The following is a 24,853-nucleotide window of genomic DNA, read 5'->3' on the forward strand; positions in this document are numbered from 1 at the left end:
CTACACTGTCTCGACGCGAAGAAAGCGACGACTTGATGTTGCAACGTAGTTGTCGTGCCAAGCATTTAGACCCTGGTGAGGTGAAAGCCAAACAAGACGAAACGGGCAGGCGCGCTGGTCACCGCTTCACCGTAAGGCATCCTCTGGCCCGATCACTCAATTCTCAGTTGCTCTATAACAGCTGCGAGATCTCGTACGCGGAAGGGCTTCGGAACTGCGTCGTCCATTCCAGTCTCTCGCGCGCGCTTCAGTTGCTCGGGTCTTGCATTTGCGGTAACAGCGATAATGTGTAGATGCTTATCGATTGACCCGTCTTCCTGCGCAGCGCGAATCATACTTGCGCACTCAAGCCCGTTGACAATGGGCATCTCAATGTCCATAAGGATGACGTCGATACGTGGCTCATCGCCGCGTGGTTGCGATGAGGTCGAGCCCTTCCAGTGTTGCGTAGTTTTGATGAAGTCGAAAGCTTCTTGGCCATTGTCGGCTGTGTAAACGATGTAGCCCTGGAGTTGTAGCTGTTTCTTAAGCACCCGTTGGTTGACCATGTTGTCTTCCACAAGCAGGATGCTAGATTGGGTGGTCGGCGGCGTATCCGCAGCGGCACCCATCGCATGAGGCAGCGGCGAGGTTGGTCCTTCGGTAATGATGGACTTTTCGGAGCTTCTAGTAGAAAGAGACGGTCTCGGTGGTGGAGCCCTAGATGCTTTTGTATAGAAAGCAAATGTCGACCCGATATGTTGCTGGGACTGGAAGCCAATCTCGCCACCCATCAAGCCCACCAACTTCTTGCTGATGGACAACCCCAGCCCAGAACCGCCGTATTTGCTGTATGTCTTGGGCATGTTCTGGGTGAACTGGCTGAAGACGCGCGCTTTGGTCGATTCATCCATTCCGCACCCTGTATCTTCGACTTTGAACCACAGGAATATTGACCCGTCCGATGGTTCGACCTCGGGTACTGGTTGATCGGTCGACTCGCTCTTTTGGACTGCTTTGATGAGACCGTCAAAGATAGCAGTGGGTGGCCAAGCTGCTACTCCGATGCGAACAGTGACAGCTCTTTCGTCGGGTCTATCCTTGGTGAACTTGATTGCATTGGCGACCATGTTGAATAGCACTTGTGTCACTCTGCCCGGATCAGCATCGATCCAGTCAACGCCGAGCTCGCTCAATGAAGAATCAGCTACAGCTACAAGCTGAACTCCAGCCTGTTCAGCCTCCGCTCTGAAAGTGCTTTCGACTTGATTCAAGAACGTCTTGACGTGAAAGACTGTCGGACAGATCTCCAACAAATTCGAGTCCAGTTTGGAGAGCGAGAGGATGTCATCGATGATACGTTTCTGATGCATGGTGCATGCCATGATCGTATCGACAGCATCGCCAATACTGCTGTTAAGATTTCGCAAGTCGTCGGCGGTGCGGGAGCTGTCATTGTCGGGTGCGCTTCGCTTCTCGCACTGATTGAGGAGAAGCCTTACTTCAGAGAGCGAGTGGGCTATGGAATCCGCGCAGTGCATAACAGCACTAAGAGGGTTTCGAATCTGCGGTATGTTAGGACATGCAACGACCCGTCCAAATTCCGAAGCGTACTTCATGGCTCACCATGTCAACGAAGCTTCGCCCTGTTAGCAGATGGAAGCACACCATGAGTAGGTTATCATTTACTTCTCTTGTTGCCGTTTGGCCTCTACAGCTTCTTGCAGCCGCGATTCGCTGAGATGAAGCTGCTCCAGCGCTGCTGCGCGCGCAAGCTCTTGTTGTTTGAGGGCTTCTTCTTTGGCGAAAATGTCATTTCCTATAGCAACACTTTCTCTCCGGATTTTCTCGGTACGGCTCCTAGCTTCAACGTTTGCCATCGAGATCACTTCGTGCGAGAAGTCACGATGAAGTGTCTTGATCCAAGCTTGGTAGGAGCGGTCGTAAGGTGTACGAGGTGCCAGACCGACGATCAAGACAGCATGAACATTGGCAGTCCGGTTCGAGACACTTGGCAATACAACAGCCTGGTGGCAGATGTCGCCATAGCATCGGCTCGTAGATGCTTCACACATTTCCTTGGGAAGAGTACCGTTGTCAGCCTGGAGAAGTACCGGCGAACGAGAATCGACACTCCTGAATAAGCTTTTCACCCATGCTTCATCCATACTTGGCTCGATTGTGGATAAGGGTGCGGCCGGGAAGGAACCAACGGTGCCAGAGAGGGCAAAGGCTAGCGGATTGGCCTGATTCTTGGAAGGACCAGTCTCGCTCATACTGTCTTGGTTCGTCTCGATGCGGTATAAAGCAGCGAACGATATGTCTCCATCTCCGTTAGCTATACCCTTCAAAATTGAAGGCCACAGCGTATCCAGATCCGAAGCAGTCTCGCAAGCATTGCGAAACTCGTCTAAAGAACGCTCGCGGCGAGACTCCAACACGTCTCGGGTAACGTTGTAGGTTGTGGCATGGAAGCCGCCCAGGGACGGCGGTAAGCCCGTCGTGGTGATGGACAAGAAGATTTCCTCGAGGCGACCATTTCGGGAGAAGAAGAACGGTGTATGTTGGTCGCTATTGAATCCAGACTTTTCGCTTGCGTATTCGCCCAGTACATCGAGTTCGGGCAGCTGTTGAATTAGAGCTGTGTTTAGACTTATAGGTCGCCCTTGGTACAGCGGATGGTGGTCATGCAGCAGCCGACCATACGCTGTGTTGTAAAGGACAGTCGAATCCGAGCCAAGTAAGAAGAGCTGTGGTTGAGGAGAGAGCATAGCGACGTGGATGAGTAACAATAATTCGCGAGGCCACGATGAAATGAGTCCGGCGGCGGTTCTGGCCCAGTCCAAGTCCCGAATGTATTGCAAGTCGGCGTCGATAGCTGCGTCGCCCGTCGGATTCGTGAGGAAAGAGAGGTGAGGCTGCTCAAGCTCTACCGCCATAATGATGTCGATAGCGCGACCAGACAAGAGAAAGATGTTATGGTACGGACCCGCGGGCTGCTGCGCCAGTATACATCTCAGCCACAATTCATCGTTGGTGCCGGTCCCGGGGTCAACGGCTCCATGAGTGGCAAGCCAGGCGTCTCGTGAGAATCTAGACCGCGCAGGCCATGCAGATTACTCTGTCCAGAGTCTGGACTATCGAATCCTTGGACCCCTACACTGTTCTCCGGGACATGCCGTTCAAGGTCAAGGCACGACACACTGTCTGGTGGGGAGAGACCTGCGAATACGTTTCAAGTATGTAGGCAATGGCTTCGCGACGCCAGACAGAGGCCGCCTTAGAGCGCTGAGTGGCTGACGCTCAACGCAGCGAGCTGAGCCCATCCCTGAGAGTTTTCCGCAACAACGGGGCACGTTGATGCGAAGGGCATAGCCAGCGAAAAACAAAGACTAGCATAGATGAGGCATCACGGCAGGAATGCAGTGGATTGGCGTGCATAGCTCGCCTGTCAAGCCTCAAGCAGCGTCGTGGCCAGATCTCTGCAGGTGCTTCAGCCTAGCCGACAGCGGCTAGTGCACCCGCCCCTTCTGCGATCTCGAGGCCCGGGACTATCTTGCCGCCCGTTGTTTTTTAGCCACAGCTGACCTTTCTTCTGCTTCGGCAGGAGCGATAGGTTAGTCTATTCAAGCATCGTTCAAAAGGAGTTTCAAAAGCCTCGTGCCTGGCTTCCGACTGGTTTTGAGGCAGTTGTGGCTCCAATAGCTGCCGGCACTCCCTACACCTCGCTAGCGCGATCGTCGATCTGTTCACACTACGGATTTTACCTTGGAGAGAGATTCCATTCGTCCAACAGCGGAATAGACTTTAAGCTCGAAAGTTGAACTTCCGCTTCGCTTGACCATCCTAGCGAGTAAAATCTCGAGTACGGAACCCAAGAGGTTCGCAGTGTGAGAGGAAGCGCTCTCTAGAGGACGCCTGCGAAACTTCACGACGAAAATCTTTCGGAAAACCTTAGGCACGCAACGCAAAATTACTCATGGGTTTTAGCTATGGAGGGGTTGATGTATTACGGCCTCGCTGGACGCCGGTCGTCCTGTCGTAAATCGTTGGGCGCAGGAAGCACACGGGCAGCGACTCTTGTACTCATATTTGTCAGGTCCGGCTACTTTACCACCGCGTTCAAGTTACTTCCACCATGCCTGGTCTGTCGTCTGATTACACGTACCATAATCACATCAAGAATATTATGTAGCCGTAGCGCGTAGTCACGCAGTGTGAGCAAAGTCACGATGGATGGGATCTACTGACGACATGCGCGGGTCGATGCCTGTTTTGGCGAGGACCCCTGCACTAGGAGCAGCCTTGTGGTTCGCACCGTCAACATTGCGACTTCCTTCGTCACGCATGCGCCACCCCCATTACGACTGCTCTTCATTGTCGACACTCGAGTCCTCCTATTCCGTGTCTCTTATACCAGGCAGACGCGGCGACCAGGTCACGCATGTGCCGCTAATGTGGCTGTGGGAAGATCCTGGACGGCGCTCAGCCACCAATCGATTTCTGTGGCACGGAAGACTCAATGTACTTCAAGATGATTACAATTGAGCTTTCCAGCCTTCTCTTTTACTTCGTGTAAGCATGGCTGTACTTACTTCAACCTTCCTCGTTCCTTGGGATACCACCAACTTGTGTGCCACGTGCCGCCTAGTCGCGAAACATGACACGACACAACGATACTACGCGAAACCTCTAAAGATAGCGGCTGCGCGAGGCTGTACTCTCTGTAGATACTTCTATGAGGAGCTTGTCGTTGGCCTTTTAGGACGCTCCGTTGAAGACGCCCATCTTGAAGTAGCTCGGCATGGACCATGTCTAGCAGTAATCGACTTTAGTAACACATTGCATCGGTTCGAGATATTCACTGAGCGTAGGTAGCAGCGATATGAAGCTACCGATATGAGGCTGACACTGAACAGGCAAGCACCCAAGCAACCAGACTTTCTTCAGACGGATCCACTCGCATGCCAATTCCGAACCGTGCTGGGATTTGATACAAACATGGCTCGACGGGTGCACTTCCACTCATGCATGCTGTCATAAAGAAGAATCACCGTCGATGCCAAACACACTGCTGAACGTGGAGACTTTGAAGCTGGTACATGGATCGTCCTGTAGAGGCGACAAGCGTTATGCCGCACTCAGCCACTGCTGGGGCGCTGCAGGTACTATGTCAGCCACCTTAAGAACAACAGTGGAAGGGTTCAAAACTGGTCTAGACACCCATTACCTCCCGCAAAACTTTCGAGACGCCATCTACGCTACCCGAAGGTTGGGCCTCAAGCTACTTTGGGTCGATGCACTTTGTATCGTGCAAGACGATACTGCGAGCCGCGACCTAGACGTCAGCAATATGGGAAGCTACTACCGAAATGCTTTCGCCACACTCTCTATACTGAGCGCACAAGACTCTCATGTCGGCTTCCTCAAACCTCGAGAGTCGGTATCAACGATCAGTCTGGGTGAGAACCTTCATCTTCGTCGAGCGCGGCCCACTTGGAGCGAAGTGCTTCATGAATCGCCACTGAACAAACGAGCATGGGTATTGCAGGAGCGATTGTTGTCAAGAAGAGTCGTGCATTTCGAGAAGAACGAAATCTTCTGGGAGTGTCTCGAGACCTCTGCAAGAGAAGGGAGTGCGGAGGAGAACCCTGAAGCATGGCAAGAGGGCGAGTGGTCTAACGAGAGCTTCAAGCGCTGCCTTACTTTCGCCAACAATCCGACCGTGGGGGGGTTTGGCAGACATGTGCCGGAAAGCGAGGCCTTTATGATGCAATGGTATCGCATTGTATGTCAGTACTCTCGGCTGAGTCTCACATACCGCAGCGATGTCTTCATGGCGATTGCTGGCATTGCGCAAATATTTTGCGAAGTCACCCATTTTACATATAAGGCTGGCTTGTGGAGAGAACATGTCCATGCTGGCCTCCTCTGGTATGCCGACGGATCGCTCATGCCCGTGCGACGGGTTACCGCTAGCTCCAGTCCACCTTCTTGGTCGTGGGCTTCTCTGGATGGCCCAGTAAACATGATCTTCAGCCGCGAATCAAGGACGATCGACACCCAACTTGCAGCCACGGTGCTTGAACACCAACCCATGCTCGAGCGAGCCGTTACTTCCTTTGCGCATACTGGGGATGGCGTTCTGATGCTGGAGGCCTATAGCCTCGACGTTGTCTGCCGCTCGTACTCAGACGGAAGCGCGCCATACAGCGACCCTTATCTTCGCATGGTGGTCGATATTTTCGACGAGCGTGGTGTCTGTATCGGTACAGGCTACCATGATCGCATCCCAGAAAACTGTATTACCCAATGCATGGCTCTGATCGTATCGCAGAGGGTGCACACAACCTTCAGCAGCACTCCCATTACCTACTTCCTGCTGGTTGTTGAGTCGCACCGCTTTGCGGAGACCTGCTACGAGCGAATAGGCATCGGGCAGACAGCCGATAAGACTTACGGACATGTAATGGACACACTGGAAATCGAGCCTGGGCAGAGGAAAAAGGTTATACTCGTCTAAATACACATTCTCAGCATGTCTTTATTTCCTCGTCCTTCCTGATGCTTGCAAAAGCTTTCATTCCACGCCTTCATCTGAGTCCACCCCGCGTATACTCTTTCTCTCACCAATAACCCACCGATCAAACAACAGACCTTCAATCTTCGGCCCCGGGTGAACATCTAATATCTCATAAAACATCTCATACCCTCTTGGTCTCTCCTCTTTTTCCAGTCTCTCAAGCAGAGCAAAGTCCCTCAGGTGTGGAGTCATCCTGTACTCATTCTCGCGTAGACGGTACCTCAGTACCACTTCTCTAAGAGCTGCGAAACCCCCAAGCGACGCATACAGGCCCTCACAGTGATTGAAAATGCCAACAGCGCTGGACCAAGACGAAGACCATGTATCATCGATAACGATATTTCGGATCCGAGCGAGGCGTTGCGGAAGGACTGTCGACGTGAAAATAGACAGGATCTTGTTGTTATCGAATTTGAACGTATTATTGGAGTAGAGCACCGGAATGGCCTCGCGGTACCTGTACCTTTAGTAAGTGTTCTGCTCAACGACACTGCCCGAAAGCGAGGAGGAAACAGACATTTTCTTGCAAGTTCTCAACATCTCCATGTTGCAGCCTGATACCGCCTTTATCCTCCAAAGATCCCAAAGTTCCTCGCGATTAAACCTCAACCCCACTTCCTCCTGCTCAGAGAGCACAAGCGCATAGATCTGCAGTCTCAATTCCGCAGGCAACTTGGTAAAGAACAAACTTTGCGATTGATATTCCGCATTCTTCTTCCATACCCCCCGGGTCCTATCAACTGAAACACTGCGCTTTCGCTTCTCCAAAGCACGCACGCGTCTCCGATGTTCGATCTCAGTCAAGGCGTCATATCGCCTTTGCTGTGCTGTAGATGGGCGGCCGGGGGGACGTTTAACACAGGTAAGGGGTTCGATGGATCTGAGCCAATAACACAGACCACAGAGAGGGCAAGTGACGAGTTTGCAGCAGAAGCGCAGGATGGAGTTGGTGTGCCATGTGTATATTATGGCATCTTTGATGGGTCCGAGAATTGGCATCGTGTTGTCTGAATGGTGTGTACGTTGAGATGGGGCGACGCTGGCTGAAGATATGTGTTGTGGGCGGCCTTGTTTGATCTTGCGAAGGAGGCACAGTTGGTGGGGCCCGTTCACTGTTGTGGCTTCGTCAGGCAACCATATCCCGACCAGGTAGCATATTGGCACAGTCTTGGACTGACTGCTGATCAGGCTGTTTGGCTGGCGCGGCTTTCTTTGCAAGCGTCGCAAGGCTACTGTATGGTGTTGAAACACACCCTGAATGTGGGTCGCAGACTTGCTTATCATAAGCCCATTACTATGAATACCCAACTCCCCTTCCGATATGTTGTGGAGAAACGCGCATCTTAATACCATCACCATAGTCTGGTGTATTGGTAAGGATGAATCTCCCATGTCGTCCAAGATACTCTATCCTTCTTCCTCTCATACTCCCATTCCCGCAGCCTCTCTGCTTCAATCGGAGACGCACGTGTTCTATACCAAACTTCAGCGCCATCCGTATTGCATCTCTGCTCGATCTCATCCAATAACTCAATATCGTCCCCGCGCGGATAGGGATAGACATGCCATGTTCTTGCTACAAATTCCAGGTCAAGGGACTCAAGTCTGGGCAAGGATGCGATTGCTGTGAAGAAGTCGTCGTATTCGTAGTTACGGCGGTATCGCTCCTCTTCAGTGATTTCGGAAATCCATCTCGACCCAATGTTTTCGATGGTAATGCGCTTGATACTAGCCAAGCGTGGTGGTGGGATCGAGCGAGTGAAGAGGATGAAACGTCTGTAGCTTGCGAATGTGAAGTCGATCTCTGAGTATAGCATATCGACGGCTTCGTGGTAGCTGGTGGAACGATTAGATAGTGTACTGAAAGTTTCCCGGTGTTTGGGCTTACATCCTTCGGCAGGTACGTAGAATGTCTGTTGAGCGTCCAGGATCGGCGCTGAATTTGAACATGTCATCCTCCGCCTTGTCGTATGCATCCACAAGAATATTCTCAATATCGCGAAATACCATGCCGTAGATCTTCAATCGCAACTCCGCGGGTAATTTCCCAAAGAAATCGCTCTGGTTTTGCTCCACAGCTTCCTTCCTCCTTCTAAACGGCAGTTTGATCTGTCTCCTGTCCACAGACACACTGCGTTTTCTGCTCTGCAAGGCTCTCTCTCGCCGCGCCTGCTTCACTTCACTCATGACAAGGATGCGTTTTTGTCGTCTTCTTTTCCGTCGGTGTCCAGTACAGTCGCTGAAGCTAGCTGAGTGGAGGCAGAAACAGCAGCCCAGACATGGGCATGTCAGGAGCTTTGTCCAGCGACGAAAGCGGGCGCTGTCGTTCCAAGCATAGAGAACGGATTCGCGAATATAAGTGAATGGCTGCATCTTCAACTAGACGCGCGACTACGCATATGAATCAGAGAACGGCTCGGTGGGAGCAAACATGCAGTGTTCCAAGAGGCAAATTTGCCTCGCGACGATGTTGTTGCCTGTCGCGGCGTGGGCGGCACAGCCGCTTTATGCCCAGCCTCGTCATTAATCCCCATCATGTCATTCGTTCTGTCCTTGAATGTTTTTTGGTGAAGAAGAAGTCGTACATCGGCGTAGCATTGGATGCGCAAAAGTCGTCATGATCAAGTGAGGTCTTCCGGCTACGTTGCCAGACCACCTAAACGCAGGATGCAGCTTACATGGTGATACTGTTAAGCCTGAAACACCGCGATTGTCGCACAAGGAAGCTCATTCATGAGTCAGTATTGACTGCTGGAATCTGAAAAGTGCATTTTGTTGCGCACTCTGTTCTTTAGGAAGGAGCGCAAGAGCCAAAGTTCCTCGCGAAAAGACTTCAAATTCGAGCGCTAGCCCACAAGAAGCGCAAGAGCCAAGTCGGATCAACAAAGCAAGAGCCCAGCATCCGGGTTACCAAAGTTAGTCATTCCACAATTTCCCCGCCCCCGCAAACCTAGCCTCGCACCAACTCCACCGAACCCATTCGCATGGCACCACTGGCAGCCGGGTATACGGGACTCACGGAGATGCCTCCTGATATCGTGACTATGCCAGCCCCGCTCCCGATGATACCCAAGCGTGCAAGCGGACGCGGCCCTCTTGTGCGAGCCGCGTCGCCTCACGATGCCCGCAGTCCGGGCTTGGCCATTCGTCCAGAACCCGCTACATACATAGATATGTAGGGCGGCACGGCGGCAACAGTGGGTACCTACCCTCTTCTAGATCACATGTACACCTGGGGGCTGTGCGCATACGTTCCGAGAAGCGGAACCGAGGTCGCTCCTTTTTAGAGTTGGCAAAGCGGAGGTCGCAGATCGTGTCATGTCATCCGCTATTGAAAGCGCATTTGTAAATACGGTCGTTGATCGAGAGGAATCTGAGTTATGGGACTACCGAACTGGGGTGATCAAGACCGGGCTTCTACATTCACCATGCGCGCAGCAAGATACTACGGCAAAGAGGACATCAGGATTGAGGATGTGGATGAGCAGAAGTGCGGGGCGGGACAAGTCAGGGTATGTGTTTGAGGCTTGGGAAGCGGCTTGTGCGATGACTGACAGTGTGTAGGTCGCACCGGCCTTCGTAGGCATCTGTGGTACAGATCTTCATGAATACCTCGGAGGACCTAATTTCGCGCCGACGACACCGCACCCGTGTACGAACGAAACGATTCCCATTACCCTGGGGCACGAGTTCTCAGGGACTGTGACTGAAGTGGGTTCGGACAACTCGAGCTTTACGGTGGGCCAAAATGTCGTTGTTCAGCCGACAATATATTGCGGCAAATGCGAGGCGTGCAAGGCGGGCTCGGAAAACGTATGCGAAAACGGTGGCTTCATCGGGCTCTCGGGAGGAGGTGGTGGTTTGAGCGATTCAGTCGTTGTGCCTGAAGGCGCAGTATTGAACTTGCCCACCAACGTACCGCTCGACGTCGGCGCACTGGTGGAGCCACTGGCTGTTGCGTGGCATGCTATCTCAGCTGCCCCACTGACACCCGACTCCGTTGTCATGGTCCTAGGCGGTGGACCGATCGGGCTGGCAATCGTCCAATGTCTCCAGGCCCTGGGTACCAAGAAGATCATCGTGAGCGAGGTGTCGGGCGCGCGGCAACGCTTCGCAAGGGAGTTCGGCGCGCACCATGTCCTCTGCCCCAAAACATACGACGTTGCGAAGATGAGCAAGGCTCTGAGTGGAAAAGATGGACCGGATGTGGTTTTCGACTGCGCTGGCGTTCCCGCAAGTCTCACAACGGCTTGCACGGCGGTGCGCGCTCGAGGGACGGTCGTCAACGTCGCGATTTGGGAGAAGGAAGTTCCGTTCAACCCGAATATGCTCGTGTTCCGGGAGGCGCAATACACAGCCGTTTTGGGCTACCAAAGAAAGGACCTCGAGGCCGTCATCGAGCATCTAGCTGCTGGTAAGTTGTGCGGTGAGCGAGAACTACTATCTCCAGATGCTGACTTGTCTTTAGGTACTCTAAAACCCATGAAGATGATTACCAGCAAGATTAGTCTGGAGGATCTGGTAGAAGGTGGGATCAAAGCCCTGATCAATAACAAGGAGAACCATGTCAAGATTCTAGTGGAAGTTGGAGGTATGAGTCGCGTGGATTCTGCCATACACTGAAGTTGTCGTGTTCATATAGATCGAAGATATCTAGTAATGCTATAAGTGTATTATAGTTGTAAAGCTTAAGTAGTGTTTTGCAGTCTTCTAAGAGAGCAAAAAACGTAATAAGTAAACTAAATATCTAAATAAAACGTCTTATTTAATATAGATTATTTAGCTACTAGTCTAATTACTAGTAGTATTAAATCTAGCTAATACTTTATTTATCTAACTATTTAAACTAATAGTAACTAAACTTTAGCTTATAACTTAATATACTACTTTATTATAAGTATATAGTTCTACTTTATAGTATTAATATAAGCCTTTTTAGCTTATATAAGTACTATTACTCTTTATATTATATTTTTAAAATAGTTAACTTCTTTATAAATTTTCTAAGTTTCTAAGTAACTTATTATAGTAAAGTATTAATATAAAGTAGAGTAATAAAACGTAGTTAGTAACTCTATATAGTAATCTTATTATAAGTATATTTTTTAAATACTTTATACTTACTATATATAACTATAAAAATTAAAAAAACTTTTTTTATAATATTTACTATAAATATAGTACTTTAATAATAATAATAATATACTTATAAAAAGTAATAGTAATAAAGGCTTTTTTAAAGAACTTAAAAGTAAACTTAAAAGTAGTAATAAGTAAGCTATAAAGCTATAGGCTATAGAAATATTAAAATTTAAAAAATATATGTTTAGATAAGCTTTTAAAGCTAAGTAGATACTAATAGTAATAGTAGATAGCTCTTATTAGTAAAAGAGCTAAAAGTTAAAAAGTAGTATAGTATTAAATAAAAGCCTCTTTATTAGCTATAAAGCTAAATAGATAACTATAGTTATAATACTATTATAAAGGTTAATACTATAGTTTAAAGAATAGTAGCCTAAAAGAGATTATATAAAACTTTATATATAAAGAATACTTTTCTTTATTTTATATCTTTCTTAATACTTTTATATATATTTAAAAAATCTACTAATATATCTACTAAATATAAAGAACTTCTTATACTAAACTTTACTTCTATACTTATAATAAAAACTCTAGTTCTTATAATAATAATAATAATAACGCCTAGTATAATAGAAAGTACTACTTTAGTAGTTTTTACTAGTTATATATATAGCGTATTTAACTTTCTAGTTTATTTTAAAAAGTCTTTAATAAAAAACTTATAAAATATAGCTATAAAAATAAAGCTAAAAAAAAGCTTCTATTAAAATAGTATAAGATAGATAGAGGTAATTACTAGTAATAAAAGATACTTTATAGCTTTATATATTATAAGTATATACTATTTCTTTTAAATAAACTTTTTTTTTAATATCTTAGTAATTATAAAAAAATAGTTTAACTAACTTAGTATATTAGATAAAAAGCTAGCTAAGTTAGTAAATATACTAGTAATTTAAGATAAGCTTAACTTTATTAAGCTTATAAAAAGTACTATTTTTCTTAGCTAAAGAGAGGTAGCGCTTTACTAGCTATAGAAAGTAGTATATATATAGTATAGTATTAGGCTATACTAATAAACGCGTAATAATAAGTAAAATAAATAGTTAGTATACTAAAGAATAGTATAATATAGCTAATATAGCTAGACTTATAAGTAATTATATATAAAATATAAGTTACTAGTATTTATATAAATATTATATAAGCGTTATATAAGTATCTTAAGTTATTTTAGAAACTTTATACTAGTAATAGACTTACTTAGTTTTTTTTTAGTACTATATAATTATATAAGACTAGTGCTAGTACTACTAGTTAATAGTCTAAATAGCTATTAGTAATATATAATAAATATAAAGTAGTTAGCTTATTATAATTATATATATATTAATTATTATAAAGATAGTATAAGTATAAGTATTATAAGTTATAAATTTAGACTTATATTAGAGATTTTTAAGTTTACTATTAGGTTTAATATAGTAATATGTTATTACGTAATTATATAATTACATAATTATATAATTATTTAATTTCTAAAAAAGTATACTATAAGCTTTATCTCTTAGGTCTAGAAAAGTCTAAAGTAACTTATATTTATAAATATTAGTATTATATATATATATATATATATATACTCTACTTACTAGTATACTTATTAATATAGTACTTAACTACTCTAAAAATAATAATATAATAATTTTAACTACTAAAGTTAGTAGTAAAATATCTAAAGTTTTTTTAGCTTACTACTTTAGTTTTTAAACTATTATAAATAGCTTAGAATTAAATAGATTAAGTTATATATAAAATATATATTACTTAATATTTATAATAGTATATAAGTTAAAAAGTATAATAGAGTTAAAATAAAAGTAGTAAAATAAAATTTTATACTACTTATAAGCATTCTAAAACTTTACTTATAATTATTATAACTATTTAAGTTACTACTAAACTCTAGTTATTAACTAAATTTTTTTACTATTTTATAGTACTAGCTACTATCTACTTATCTAAAAAGTAATATTATAATACTATACTACTAATTTTAATACTAAAAGAATAGTTAGTAATTATATATAAATTATATAATAAACGCGCAGAATAATAAGTAGTGTTTTGCAATTAGCGTATCGAAGCGTGACTATTTAGGTTCGCAGCTCCACCTCGGCCCTGGGCAGCTTGCAGGGTCCAGCATGCCGTCACTTCCGCAAAAGTAATCTACGCGTCTGGCGAACACCAAACACCCCACTACCTGCTATCATGACTTTGATAGACGCATTAGTTCATGCCTTCATAATTGTCCACACATTTCGATCACCTTACTAACGATAATGTCTTCGCTAACCCTAGACTCAATGGCTTGTTGCCAAGCGCCGTATACGGTGCGGCTGATGCCCATCTGTGGTAACGAGCTTTGTGCGCTGCAGTGTGGTGCCTCTGTAACGACAAGAGAGCGCCTTATGCTCGCTCTAGAGTTCACTAATATCACGTTGTAGGCCATGTCGCAGTACAACTCGATGCCGTCGCCAGGATCCTACGTTCCTCCAAACCAGAACGCTGTAACGCAACCGCAAGGCGCCCAGCAGCCCTCGAGCTATCAGCCCAATACCAAGAACTATGGAGCACAATATCAATCTCAGAAGGGAGGGGGCACGTTTGGCCAGATGATGAATCATCGGCTTGAGCAGGCGGTGACGACAGGAAAGCCAATGCTGAACAAGCTGGGCAAGACTATAAGCTCAAAGCTAGGGAACAAGCCTCCGGGAGGCCCACCGCAGCATCTCCAGAGCTATCAGAATTACCAGACTCACTTTGGGCAGCAGGGCCAAAATCAACCATACCAGCAACCTCAGGGTCAGGCTTTCAGTCCTCAGTCGCAACAGCAGCAATGGGCACCACCGCAGCATCAACCCCCACCTCAAGCGCCGAATGCCTACCCACCTTCGCAGCAGTCTCCGTATCAGCAACCCACCTACTCTACACCCGCTTCCGGCCACTCGGGGCAGACCAACTACTTCCCACCGCAAACCACCCAAGCACCCAACACACAGTCTCATACGCCACAGTCGCCGCTCACGACCGCAGGACATACTTCATGGCAATACGGCCAAGGCGGCGGGATAGCGGAGCATACACAGACACACGGGTACAATGCGCAGAACCAGGCGCAGCCAGGTCAGCCTCAGGCGCCTGTCCCACAACCGACACATGAATCTGGCCAATATACTGGACAGCAGACGGGAGTAGTAGGAGGCTACAATGCTGTGCAGCATACACCACCACCCCACACTTCGACTATGTCTCCAGGGATACCCGCCCAGCCCATGCAGCCACAATGGGAACAGGCTACCGGGCAGCAGTCGGGTTCCCCAACATGTTCCACACAGCAGAACATCACTGCGGCAAGTCCGCAACCTCATCCACAGCAACAGTGGAATAGCCCGTCCCCAGGTGGTACATACGGCCAAGGACAGTCGCAGGTGCCCGCCCACTCCGTCAGCCCTCCGACTACACAGCCGATGACTACGGCGCCTCAAGTGCCGTCAAACAAGCCTGTACCGTCAAGTCAGTCGTCAACGCCCGGACCGCATCAGTCTCGACATTCTGCGCCACACGAGTTCATTGCGGAGCTTCCTGCAGATCTTGGAAACTTGACTATTGCAGAATCGAAGCCGAAGGAACAAGAATCATCGGTCTCAGGCTCGCAATATCAAGCCTTCCACCCTTCGCTATCTCCGACTGGATCGCCATCGCCTGGCTTTACCATTCCTCGGCGGTCGTTTAGTGTCAGCACGATTCCACTGGCTGATCCGTGGAGGTTTGCAGATGCGGTCACTGAAGTTCCAACACGCGAGTTCTATATTCTGGCCGATTTGCTTTTCGACGCTCTGGACCGGAAGTTTGAGCCAAAGAACACGGGCCTTCTAGAAGCACCAAAGATCATCGGAAGCTGGGTGAAATTGACCGAAGACGCGTGTCGTGAGTGTCTGAATTGCCGACAGATGATGCAAGGCTAATGTGAAGTCAGGTCTTTTTTCCTACAGGTCCTATAGCGCTTTTGCAAAGCTGTGGAGTCTCGAGGGAATCCCCCACATCATGGTGCCCTGCCAATCCAACCTGACACCAAACTGGAACTTTAATCAACATTCGCATGCGCAAGGTGCAAAAGTAATCGCTGATGTGCCAACGCCAATGACAACATACACGTCGTACATGCCGGCTCTGAACCTGGCGGGATGGTACAAATTCTTCTTTCTTGAGATGATGCACGCGCCAGAAGATATCGGTGATTTGATGGCACTGTGCGCAGACACGTATAAGCCGGGGGTGCTGAACCACCCCGACCTCAACAAGCGGGACAAAACAGAAATGCCAGCACTGCAGGCCAGAGCTGCAGAAATCCAGACATTTGCAATCGGGCGCGTGTGTGAGGAGACGAAGGCTGCGATGGCAGTCGACCCCGATGTTCTTCCGGCGCACACGCACTCTACCGCACCTACCTCGGGACCCACGCAGACTGGGGCAGGTATGACGCCACAGGACATGACGGTGAGCATGCACAAGATGCAGGCAGAGCGGCAGTTTAATGACATGGCAGCCTGGAAATGGTAGGTTTGCAGGCGCGAGGTTATGGGGAAGGCAGTTTCGTGTAGAATGGGCAAACACAATGCGATGACGGCAATGCCGTGTAACCGTAAACGCTGCGCTGGCCATGGTGCGACGGAATTGAATGCCGATGGCGATGTTTGCCCAGATCTTGTCCTCGAGTGCCCAGAGGGCTAGCAAATTAGTGGGCAGGCGTTGACAGGCGCAAGTTCCAACGTCGGCGCGGGTACCTGCCTTGGTGCCGGTGGCGGTGTGGGTGTAGAAGGCGCTGTCGCACGCACACGATGCGCTTTCCTGTGTCTTCACCATGCCCTACGTGGACAGCCTGAGGCTCGTATTGTTCCCCAGGAGTTCTACGGGCGTCATCCCTATAGGGTGCATGGTCGGCCATGTTTCATCTCGGCAAGCGGTTATGATCTCAACGATAAACATGCAATCTACGCATTGACGTCCACGCGTTGGGCCTTGCCCGATTGAGCGTCGATCTGCAGGTACACCTTGCTTGTTGCGCCTTGGGCCTTGCTTTGTGTGGAAGTCGCGCGAGGGTTGCACCAACAAATAATTCTGGCCGGCCTCGCGTCCAGCCTCTTATCTTGCACCCTCCCATCGCCGCTCTTCTGCTATTCTTCACGACTTTGACGCTGCAAGCCCATATCACGAGTATCTTCTATCCCGCACTCTTCATATCATCACGAGTAATACGATACGACATACCCTCCCATACTTGTGGGTCTTAGCTTGTCAGGGATCCTCGACCGTCACCATGCGCACTTCCACCATCTTCGCTCCGCTTTTCCTCGCGGCCACTGGCCTCGCCCAGGCCGTCGAGGAGGGCATTGCTCCCGATGCCTCTGCGCCCGAGGGCTGCAAGACGACTGTCACGACGCCCTTCCGGATTGGCACACTCGAGAACCCCAGTCTCAGGAGGCGCGAAACTGCTCAAGAGGTATGTGCTCCCCTGGACTCTTACTCATAACATCGTACTAACACCATCACCAGGCATCTGACGGCGACCTCCTCTGCACTCTCGAAGACGGTATCCTCCACGACCAATACGGCCGCACCGGCTCCATCGTCGCCAACCAACAGTTCCAGTTCGATGGCCCTCCCCAGGCAGGCGCAATCTACACAGGCGGCTTCTCAGTGTGCGGCAACGACTCGCTCGCCATAGGAGGCAGCACCCGCTGGTGGCGCTGCATGAGCGGTGCTTTCGGCAACCTGTACGACTCGTGGATTGGCGACCAGTGCCACGAGATCCGCATCCAGGCTCTCTTCGACGAGACTGCCTCGAGCATGAGCAGCGACATGAGCATGTCGATGAGCAGCACCACCTCGAGTGCCCTGTCCGGATCTACTAGCATCATCTCCGCCAGCGAGACTAGCGGCCTCACCAGCGAGAGCAGGAGCATGCACTCCATGTCAACCGGCTCTGCTTTCTCCTCCGCCACACCCTTCTCCAACAGCGCGACTGCCACTGGCTCTGAGGGTGCCGAGGCCAGCGAGACTGGTGACGCCGCCGCTCCCCCCGCCGACGGTGCCGCTTCGTCCATCTCCATGGCTCCTTTCGCCATGGTCGGCGCGTCCATGGTCTTCCTCGGCGCTGCTCTCATTCTCTGAGCATGGCATTCACCCACCGAATTCTTCTGAGAACCCTTCTTCTTATTCCCGCGCATGGCATGTCAGGCTTCACATTACCCCTGCATGTCCACCGCCTCGCCTCGCATTGCATTACTTCCACCGCATGTCTTCCCTGCATTAGCGAGCATGTCGCCGGCGCTTGTTGTTACTCTTCATGTTGATAGCTTGCGAGCGCAATGATTCGATGAGCTAGCTTTGGCGCATTTTTTTGTTTATTATGGTTTGATGCAGCGCATGGTGTTTTGAGATATACACATTGCGCATTCGGCATACCGAGCTTGGGATAGATTCCAGGCCTTAATCATAATACTTTGGAACACTTTGTCTTCATTTGCTGGTTGATTGTGATGTTGTGTGATGCTGGATCCTTGATCGGGTATGTAGTGTAACGGAGGTGTTGTTACACATACATCACTTTGGTGATACACGGGGTGTACTAAAACATGATCGAAAGGTATACATGACATGGGATCCCACACGTTTGCTAGTACAGACAACACTGTATGCCTCGACCAAGAGTATAAAACACGGATTGAGAGAACCTAATCTTCTTGAAGCCATCCGAGCTAACACAGATGCTTTTCTTGATCGTAGTACCATCGCATTATTCTGTCTCTATGAAGGATGTAGGGGCCATCGCCACCAGCTGCGTACTTCGAAACATGATTTAGTCGATCCGCAAAATATTAGAAATATATCCAGTCCACCATAGATCAGCCTCACATCAAGATGAAAATGAATCATCCATCATGCCAGCCCGCCCGCAGACCCATTCCATCCCACATCTCAATCCTGTCATTACATCCCACCCATCTGCCACTATTTCAAAAATCACTCCCCAGCTCATCAAAGCTATCATCCGGCACAGCCATAGCCACATTACTACTCTCCAACAGTCCCCTCACCCTCTCCACAACCTCCCTCTGCCCCCGCCACTTCTCCACCATGCCCTCAATCTTACTCCTCAGCTCATCACTCCACGCCACAGGATTCCTCGGTATATTCTTCGCATTGCGAATCACAGCCGGCAGCAGAATATTCGTCTGGAAACCAGGCATATTCATGTAGGATTTGAATTCAGAGTATGTTTCGTCTAGGTCGCGGAGGGCGGACTCCATGGTTTGGTAGGAGGTGTGGAGGGTGTGGAGGTAGGTGAGTTGGGAGGAGGTGAGGGAGGCGGCGCGGCGCAGGAGGAGGAGTGTGGTTATGGCGTCGTTTTCGGTGGGGGTCAGGCTTAGGGGTGTGTGTTTGGGGGATGGGGCGCTGGCCCAGAGGGGTGGGAGGAGGCGCATGTGCCAGAGGATGCGGAGGTCGTCTTTGCTGTCTGTGAGGGAGCGCATGAGGTGGGTGCGGCGGACGGAGCGGAGGCAGTCTTCGTGGTGGGAGAATGTGTAGGGGGAGTCGGTTTTCTGGGTCGTGGTTGTTAGCATGTTCATACGAGCTGTTTTGAAAGCAGACGTACTTGTTCTAGTAGTAACCGGTATTGTCGCTCCGTCTTGAGGAAGCGGATGAGCATGTCTTTCCACGCAACCCGTATCGAACCCGTGCGCAGGGTGACATCGACGTCGAAGTGCATTCGCCGCCATTCGCACGGGAGATCCAAATCTAGAACCGCGTGGTCGAGCCGGATGCACCAGCGCAACGTCCCGAAGTATTCTTCCCTGCGGCGCAACTGCAGTCGGTCCAAGACACTATACCAGTCTGAGTCCGCGTCGTCAAGCGTATGGCCATCATTCGCTTCCGCACCGCCCACTCGCCTGAACGCGTCATACCACTCATCTGCGATTTCGAAGACGGCGTGCGTCGCGCTCCACACAGGTCGGTTCGTCCCAAGACCGGCAGCATCATCGCCATCGCTCTCGACGTGCGAAAACCCCGCTTCGAGTAAATGGATGGACTCATACTGTTCGTCGTCCAAGTCCACCATGAGTCCAAAATCTCTCGCACCCATATACCCCACCAGCTCCGTCCTCTGCAGACAGCGGTATAGAACCCGCCCGTCGATCGCATCGCGAAAGCCACGGCAGACTAAACGCCAGTCGAGAATATAGTCCACAGGGACATGTTCGAGGATTTGTAGGAGCAGTTCTGCGGGGAGGTGCGCTAGCGTCCTGTTCGTAGAGGAGGGCGATCGGTCTTGGCTGGAGTCTATGACGGTGATGAGCGCAGCGACATCGTCGGTGGAGAAGCCGAGCTGGACATGCCGCGCGAGGTAGGAAGGTAGGGGCGCGTTATCGTGGTTATCGTTGCTGCTGCTGGGTGGATGCGCATTGCTGGAGGGGGCGTGGATGGGGAGGCCAGCGGGCGCTCTAGCGCGCCCCGGTGACTGCGACATTAAAGTTGATCCCAGGTGTGGAGATGCGGGGATGCGCGATGGTTAGGGGATGGTGTGTGTTTTAGTGTCGGTCCGAATCGGCAGGCACGTGGTGTGGCACAGCGCCGCCGCCAGCTGCGTTCCAAGGGATTACGAGATTTGTACTACCACACCGATATTGATATGATCGATAACGACATTGTGTCTGATGACTTGCTCTTATGGTACGTTGATGTAAAGTTCACGATCGTTGACGCGGGTCTTGCTACTACTTCCAAGCTGGCCGTGCTTGCCTCGGTACCCGTGGACACCGCGACACTCCCTCACCTCGTTCAAGAGAGTGAACAAACATCATGAAGGCTACATTGACGTTGATTCCGCTACTTTGCGTGTTTTCATCTCGGGGTAGGCTGCAGGCCTGTTCAGTTTCCTCTCCGACCCGACGCTCCCCTCAACCACGACCCGCCCAGGAACGCGCCGCATGAGGTAGGCAACTCGCGTATGTTCGGCAGCTCGAAAGCCATCCTTAGACTCCAGAGCGGAGTGAGTGGGTCAGATCTTAGCTACTGATGGTCTAGTCCAGCGGCTCGCCCCAAGTGGGGTACTTCGTACATGTCCATCCCAGTTCTGAATGCATAGTCCGCAGCTTCCTACGGATATGGACAGCCGTTCGAATTCCTACACAGACTCCAGTGCATGAGGGGAAAGCTATTCCGATGGCGCAGCGATACATCTCAGCATGGCTTCCAGTCGATGTCTGGCTCGCTCAGCGCTTTCTACCCGCCATCCTCATCATACCGATCAACTCCTTCTCTGTCTTTCGCGCTCGAGCCCGAGGGGTCTTCTCGCGTACTTTGGTTGTATACATTGGGGGAGGAGATATTCGGTAACGGTGGTTACCGATCAACTCCTTGATACGCCCTTAAAATGGCTCCCGCAGTCCGCCGACCCGTACGCGTGGGCGGTGCCTCAGGCGGCTTCTCCGACCGTGTTCGAGCCATCGCATCCCTCGCCAAAGACGACGTCGATGTCATAGTAGGGGACTGGCTCTCCGAAATGACCATGACCATGCATGGCACCGGAAAGCTCAGGAACAAGGAGCAAATGCTCCAAGCTCGTTCATTCGAAGAGAAGCTCAACTATGCCATGTTCGCTGAGAACTTTATGGACTGCTTTACTCCTGCAATACAAGATATAGCTACCCGTGGTATCAAGGTCTGTGTCAATGCTGGTGCATCGGATACGGAGCTGCTGGCTCAGCTTGTGGATAAGACGTGCAAGGAAGCTGGGTATCCGATGAAGGTTGCTTGGATTGAGGGTGATGATGTTACGGGCACTGTTAAGAGTATGCTGGATAAAGGCGAGGGCTTCAAGAGTTTGATGCATGATAAAACGGTGTCTGAGTGGGGTCTAGAGCCTGTTTGCGCTCAATGTTATCTTGGTGGTTTGGGTATCGCCAGAGCACTGACGGAAGGGGCTGACATTGTCATTGCCGGTCGTGTCTCGGATGCTTCGCCCATCATTGGTGCCGCTGCATGGTGGCACGAATGGACGAGTGATCAATTCGATGAATTGGCTGGCTCTCTAGTAATTGGTGAGGCGTTTGCGATCATGTTGATACCTCGGACTGACATTCTCAGGCCATCTCCTGGAATGTGCCGCATACGTATCCGGTGGCTACTGCTCTGACTTTCGGAGTCTCCTAGCCCAAGGTAAGCATATCAACATGGGCTTCCCAATCTGCGCCATCGACAACAAAGGCGAGGGCGTAATGTACAAGGAGAAGAACACCGGTGGCTGCATGACAGTCAACTCGGTAACATCTCAGCTTCTCTACGAAATTCAAGGCCCACTATACTACAACTGCGACGTCACCGCAGACCTGACCAACATCAAGATCGAACAAACCGGCGAAGACCAAGTCAAAGTCTCCGGCATCAAAGGCCTCCCACCACCCCCAACAACCAAAGTCGGCATCACAGGCTTCGCAGGCTGGCAAGCCGAATACCACATCTATCTCGTCGGGCTACACATGGAAGAAAAGTGCCGATGGATTGAAGAGCAAATCCGATACGAACTGGGCCCAGAGTTGATCAAGAAGTTCGACGTCCTAAAATTCATGCAAAACGGTTCCTCCGTCATCGACGCCCGCAACCAAGACGTCGCCACCGTCGATTTCCGCGTCTTCGCACAATCTCGCGACAGAGAGCTACTCAACATGCGCAACCCCAAAGGCTTCTTCCGCATCTCCATGGTAAACTTCCTCATGTCGTGTCCAGGCGCGTCACTAGGTAACGACGTGCGGCAAGCAGAAGGGAAACCATACTACGAGTACCATCCCTCACTTCTTCCGCAGTCAGCCGTCAAACAGCGTGTACACTGTATGTGGGACGGTGAAGTCACGAATGGCTTCGCGGATGGCAAGAAAGTAATTGATATGCCCCTCGCACCCACATTTCGGGAGTACCCGCGCCAACAACCTTCCTACGAAACTCCATCGCCCATCCCACTCTCCCATTTCGGTCCTACCATCCGCCTCCCCCTCGGCTCCATAGTCCTCGGTCGTTCAGGCGACAAGTGCTCAGACGCCAACGTCGGTTTCTTCGTCCGCCACGCCGATGAATGGGAGTGGTTGCGCAGTTTTCTCACTATCGACAAGGTGAAGGAACTATTGGGGCCGGAAGAATATAAAGGCAAGCCGATCGATCGGTTTGAGATGCGGAATGTCAAGGCGGTGCACTTTTTGTTGCACGATCATTTGGATCGTGGGTATGATGCTTGTAGTACGTATGATACGCTGGGTAAGAATGTTTGTGAGTATCTCAGGGCGAGGAGTGTGGAGTTACCGGTTAGGTTTGTGGAGAGGGGAGTGCTGTAGATGGTGGTAGATGGTATTACACGATGCTGACATATCATGGTGCTTTCAGCTTTTTGAACTAGAATTGACATATCAAGGCTATGGAAGAATTTTGACTTTGATATGTCGATTTTGGATCGAAACGCTGAAAGCAGCATAAGCGAGAAGAGCGCCATTTTTGTCGATTAAGAAGCTCTTACATCGCTATCGTGCCTTTTCATTTTAGATATTGTGTATCGGTTTAAGCTTATCTCAGAGACGTGATGTCTCAAACACATGATATTCGCCCCTGGCGCTTTTGGAATTTGAGAGCCGCTTCTCAATCCCTTTGCTCTCATGTAACTGTCGCAATGATTCTTTTGACATTTCTCAACCAAGACGTTGGTACGCCCACAAGAGTTGTTTTACCGTCCTTTTCGAAGTCAAGAAAGCCTCCTCATATCGTGGAAGAGCGGTCGGTTTTGAATTTGGCAAAGCACAACCGCCATAAGTGTTGGATTCGATGCTTTTGTTTCTCGCAAAGAGGAGAGCGCAGCCATTATAAACGCCGCCTTGGAGTTTTTTGTTCTTTAATAAAATGAGTGGTATTGTTGTAGAGAAAGAGTACCGCGCGGACGAGATTTTTATACAGACCGAAGTGGCCTGAGCTTTGGGGTAGTTCGCCGGATACTGGTGTCGCAGTCATGATGACATGAGGTACATGTTTTGAATGTAAGTGAACCTCTTTTGAACTGGCGGAAACCCGAGAAGACGCTATGTTTACGACTGTGTTTAGTTTTGTAGCCACAAGAAGAGACATAATGTGGACTCTGGGTTTTTTGACAGTAGGAAAGATTCCACGGGTAGCGGGAAAAGCATGATAGGTGCTTGTGACGATTTTGGATATTGGATCGACATTAGAGTCTCAGACATATCTTTTCGGAGTTGCATGTGCTGCTGTGAGGACTATGTGTACAGCATTTGCGGAGACCTATTTGCAGCGGTGGAAATGTCTTTGGCATTGCGAGAGGTCTCATGCAAGCTGGTCAGAAATGTTTTTTGTGGAAGAAAGGCGCCGAGCGCAGCACACGTCGCGCTTTCTCATAGCTTTTTTTAGTTTTGACGGCCACATGGGTAGTGTATTCGGACGATCATGTGTAGCGATAGCAATGTCTTCGGCAACGCGAGGGAGTCTCATGCTCGAGTCATATTGATTATCTGGACAAAAGAAGCCGACCGCAGCAGACATCAATGAATTTTTGGTCTTTTTTGGACTTGAGGAGGGAACAAGTGGTGATGAGGAGACTGGAAGGCAATATGCGAAAAGTCCGACTTTATATGAGTGCCTGTGGTGGGGCGCGAGTGGTCCTGGCCGGAAACTGCATCTACGGTCTGAAGCTGCCGCCCACCATCACCAGTGATGCTGTCAAGAGGACATGACTTCCAAAAAATCATTTTGTAAATGGAGGGATGACAATCGCAATTTTGCTCATTTTCGCTTCCAGGCATGGCGATCGTTCGATGGGGCCACTGGCGCCAGAGCTCAATCAAAAGAGCCTTGGGTAAAATCATGGAGTAGTCGCGAACATGTTTCGTAGTGGCAGATGCCTCGTAATTACCCAAGTCCGAAAAGACACCAACACTCGTCAAAGTCGCGAAAGGCACAAAGTAAGTCGTGACGGCAAAATGACGCGCCCATGATGCAAGCGCGGCCAGGCGCACTGACCTGCACCATTCACACCAGCCTTACGGACCCTCGTCTGCTACTGAAGATAACGGAAGGTCGGTCGAGTCTCGTCTCGAG

General features: G+C 49.4%; 8 protein-coding genes across 8 annotated transcripts; 5 read left to right on the forward strand and 3 right to left on the reverse strand.

The window, feature by feature from the left end:
• Positions 1-152: 152 nt before the first annotated feature.
• On the reverse strand, positions 153-1,598 carry J4E78_002804 (uncharacterized protein; the record flags this gene model as incomplete). Its single annotated transcript, XM_049363449.1, has 1 exon — positions 153-1,598. One exon carries the CDS (start codon positions 1,596-1,598, stop codon positions 153-155), a length of 1,446 nt encoding a protein of 481 aa, XP_049224114.1.
• Positions 1,599-1,664: 66 nt separating this feature from the next.
• J4E78_002805 (uncharacterized protein) lies at positions 1,665-2,918 on the reverse strand (the record flags this gene model as incomplete). Its single annotated transcript, XM_049363450.1, has 1 exon — positions 1,665-2,918. One exon carries the CDS (start codon positions 2,916-2,918, stop codon positions 1,665-1,667), a length of 1,254 nt encoding a protein of 417 aa, XP_049224115.1.
• Positions 2,919-5,332: 2,414 nt separating this feature from the next.
• On the forward strand, positions 5,333-6,502 carry J4E78_002806 (uncharacterized protein; the record flags this gene model as incomplete). The annotated part of the gene is made up of 1 exon (XM_049363451.1): positions 5,333-6,502. One exon carries the CDS (start codon positions 5,333-5,335, stop codon positions 6,500-6,502), a length of 1,170 nt encoding a protein of 389 aa, XP_049224116.1.
• Positions 6,503-9,990: 3,488 nt separating this feature from the next.
• J4E78_002807 (uncharacterized protein) lies at positions 9,991-11,185 on the forward strand (the record flags this gene model as incomplete). The annotated part of the gene is made up of 3 exons (XM_049363452.1): positions 9,991-10,074; positions 10,127-10,976; positions 11,031-11,185. The coding sequence occupies 3 exons, from the start codon at positions 9,991-9,993 to the stop codon at positions 11,183-11,185; spliced, it is 1,089 nt and encodes a 362-aa protein (XP_049224117.1).
• A 2,969-nt stretch (positions 11,186-14,154) lies between these two features.
• J4E78_002808 (uncharacterized protein) lies at positions 14,155-16,267 on the forward strand (the record flags this gene model as incomplete). Its single annotated transcript, XM_049363453.1, has 2 exons — positions 14,155-15,629; positions 15,709-16,267. The coding sequence occupies 2 exons, from the start codon at positions 14,155-14,157 to the stop codon at positions 16,265-16,267; spliced, it is 2,034 nt and encodes a 677-aa protein (XP_049224118.1).
• A 301-nt stretch (positions 16,268-16,568) lies between these two features.
• J4E78_002809 (uncharacterized protein) lies at positions 16,569-17,878 on the forward strand (the record flags this gene model as incomplete). The annotated part of the gene is made up of 3 exons (XM_049363454.1): positions 16,569-16,577; positions 17,007-17,207; positions 17,261-17,878. 3 exons carry the CDS (start codon positions 16,569-16,571, stop codon positions 17,876-17,878), a joined length of 828 nt encoding a protein of 275 aa, XP_049224119.1.
• Positions 17,879-18,723: 845 nt separating this feature from the next.
• Positions 18,724-20,234, reverse strand: J4E78_002810 (uncharacterized protein; the record flags this gene model as incomplete). The annotated part of the gene is made up of 2 exons (XM_049363455.1): positions 18,724-19,308; positions 19,362-20,234. The coding sequence occupies 2 exons, from the start codon at positions 20,232-20,234 to the stop codon at positions 18,724-18,726; spliced, it is 1,458 nt and encodes a 485-aa protein (XP_049224120.1).
• Positions 20,235-21,140: 906 nt separating this feature from the next.
• J4E78_002811 (uncharacterized protein) lies at positions 21,141-23,091 on the forward strand (the record flags this gene model as incomplete). Its single annotated transcript, XM_049363456.1, has 2 exons — positions 21,141-21,807; positions 21,854-23,091. The coding sequence occupies 2 exons, from the start codon at positions 21,141-21,143 to the stop codon at positions 23,089-23,091; spliced, it is 1,905 nt and encodes a 634-aa protein (XP_049224121.1).
• Positions 23,092-24,853: the final 1,762 nt, after the last annotated feature.

This window comes from Alternaria triticimaculans (assembly GCF_023758025.1).
Source record: "Alternaria triticimaculans strain BMP 0046 chromosome Unknown scaffold_3, whole genome shotgun sequence".
Taxonomy (NCBI): domain Eukaryota; kingdom Fungi; phylum Ascomycota; class Dothideomycetes; order Pleosporales; family Pleosporaceae; genus Alternaria; species Alternaria triticimaculans.